This window comes from Myotis davidii, unplaced genomic scaffold, assembly GCF_000327345.1.
Source record: "Myotis davidii unplaced genomic scaffold, ASM32734v1 scaffold143, whole genome shotgun sequence".
In the NCBI taxonomy this organism is placed as follows: domain Eukaryota; kingdom Metazoa; phylum Chordata; class Mammalia; order Chiroptera; family Vespertilionidae; genus Myotis; species Myotis davidii.
The window spans coordinates 3402484-3404010 of record NW_006294876.1 but is presented as its reverse complement, the minus strand read 5'-3'; the positions used below and the strand labels follow the sequence as shown (position 1 = coordinate 3404010).

General features: G+C 48.1%; 1 protein-coding gene across 1 annotated transcript in view; it reads left to right on the top strand.

Moving 5' to 3' along the window:
* The window catches only part of TRIO (trio Rho guanine nucleotide exchange factor), a 205763-nt gene that overhangs the window by 87615 nt on the left and 116621 nt on the right, over positions 1-1527 (top strand). Inside the window, 2 exon segments of the mRNA XM_015567633.1 lie at positions 409-523; positions 1108-1223. Coding sequence (XP_015423119.1) covers positions 409-523; positions 1108-1223 — 231 coding nt within the window.

Sequence of the window (1527 nt, the reverse complement as noted above, 5' to 3'; positions counted from 1 at the left end):
AAAGAAAAGGAGAGGCCCGGCCAGTGTTGCTCAGTGGTGGAGCATCCACTCATGAACAAGGAGGTCACGGTTCGATTCCCCATCAGAGCACATGTGGGGTTGCTTGCTTAATGCCCAACAGCCGATCAATGATTGTCTCTCATCTTTGATGTTTCTTTCTCTCTCCCTCTCCCTTCCTCTCTGAAATCAATAAAAATATAATAATAATAATAATAATCAGCCTCACATCAGTATCCCCAAAAAGCATCTTGAGGGTCGCAGAATTTTGGTCCCTTCTGTTTATGAACACACGTTGGCCAGGTGAACATTTTCAGTAAAGACGTGTGTGAGCGCCACCTGATGTCGTCCATATGGACTCGATGTGTCTGCGTAAGTCGGATCCACAGCACATGGCTCCCTTGTGCCTAGGCTTGCACGCTCGCCAGGAGGAATGCAGACGTCTTCCTGAAGTACCTGCACAGGAACAGCGTGAGCATGCCGGGCATGGTGACGCACGTCAAGGCCCCGGAGCAGCAAGTGAAAAGTGAGTCAGCCTGGAGGCGCGCGTGACAGCGAGGGGAGGGGCTGGACGACATTGCCTGGAAACCCCATCCCGGGCTTCACTTTAAGGTCCATTTCACATATTAAAGCTCTGACTCATTATCTTAGCTGAGTAACAAAATATTAAATATACAGATTGGTAATCCTATATAATAAAAGCCTAATATGCTAAGTGCCCAACTGTTCGTTCGACCGTTTGTTCTACCATTCAACCAACCATTCGACCAGTTGCTATGATGTGCACTGACCATCGGGGGGCAGACGCTCTGACCAGTAGGTTAGCTTGCTGCTGGGGCTAGCCTATTGGGACTGGACGAGAAGAGCCGGACACACCCTGAACGAATCCATACACCAGGCTGGTTTCAGCCCAATCCCCTCAGGTCAGGCCGAGGGACCTCTAGTTTATTCAATAAAGTTGAAGAACATGCACAGGGAGAAAAGGTATAATATATATTGGCATTGACTGTTTTGTTAAAGTAAGTAAAAATATTATAAATCAGGAAAAAATGCAAATGAGAGTTATCTGCCGGTTTCATTGATTGTATGCTTTCCTCCGCGCTCTCTCAGATATCTTGAATGAGCTCTTCCAGCGGGAGAACAGGGTATTGCATTACTGGACCATGAGGAAGAGGCGGCTGGACCAGTGCCAGCAGTACGTGGTCTTTGAACGAAGTGCCAAGCAGGTCAGTCCTGGGCGCCCTGCCCCCACCCTGTATTCCGACCTCCATTCAGCAGGCTCACAACCACTTGCTAATGATCCAAACAGTCGGGCCTTGTCATGAACAGTTTGTTCTGAAGAGAAACCCCCACAGCCTCATAAGGCGTGTCTCTTGGCGAGTGTAGCCCTCAGCTTGTCTCCGTTGGTTCAGACAGCAAGTACAAGTGAGAGAAGATGATTTAAAAATCGTCATGGAATCTAGGCTCTGTGTTTGCGTAAATACTGTGGTGGGTGCCTTTTTCTATCTCTGTATTTTTGTGTGAAAGATG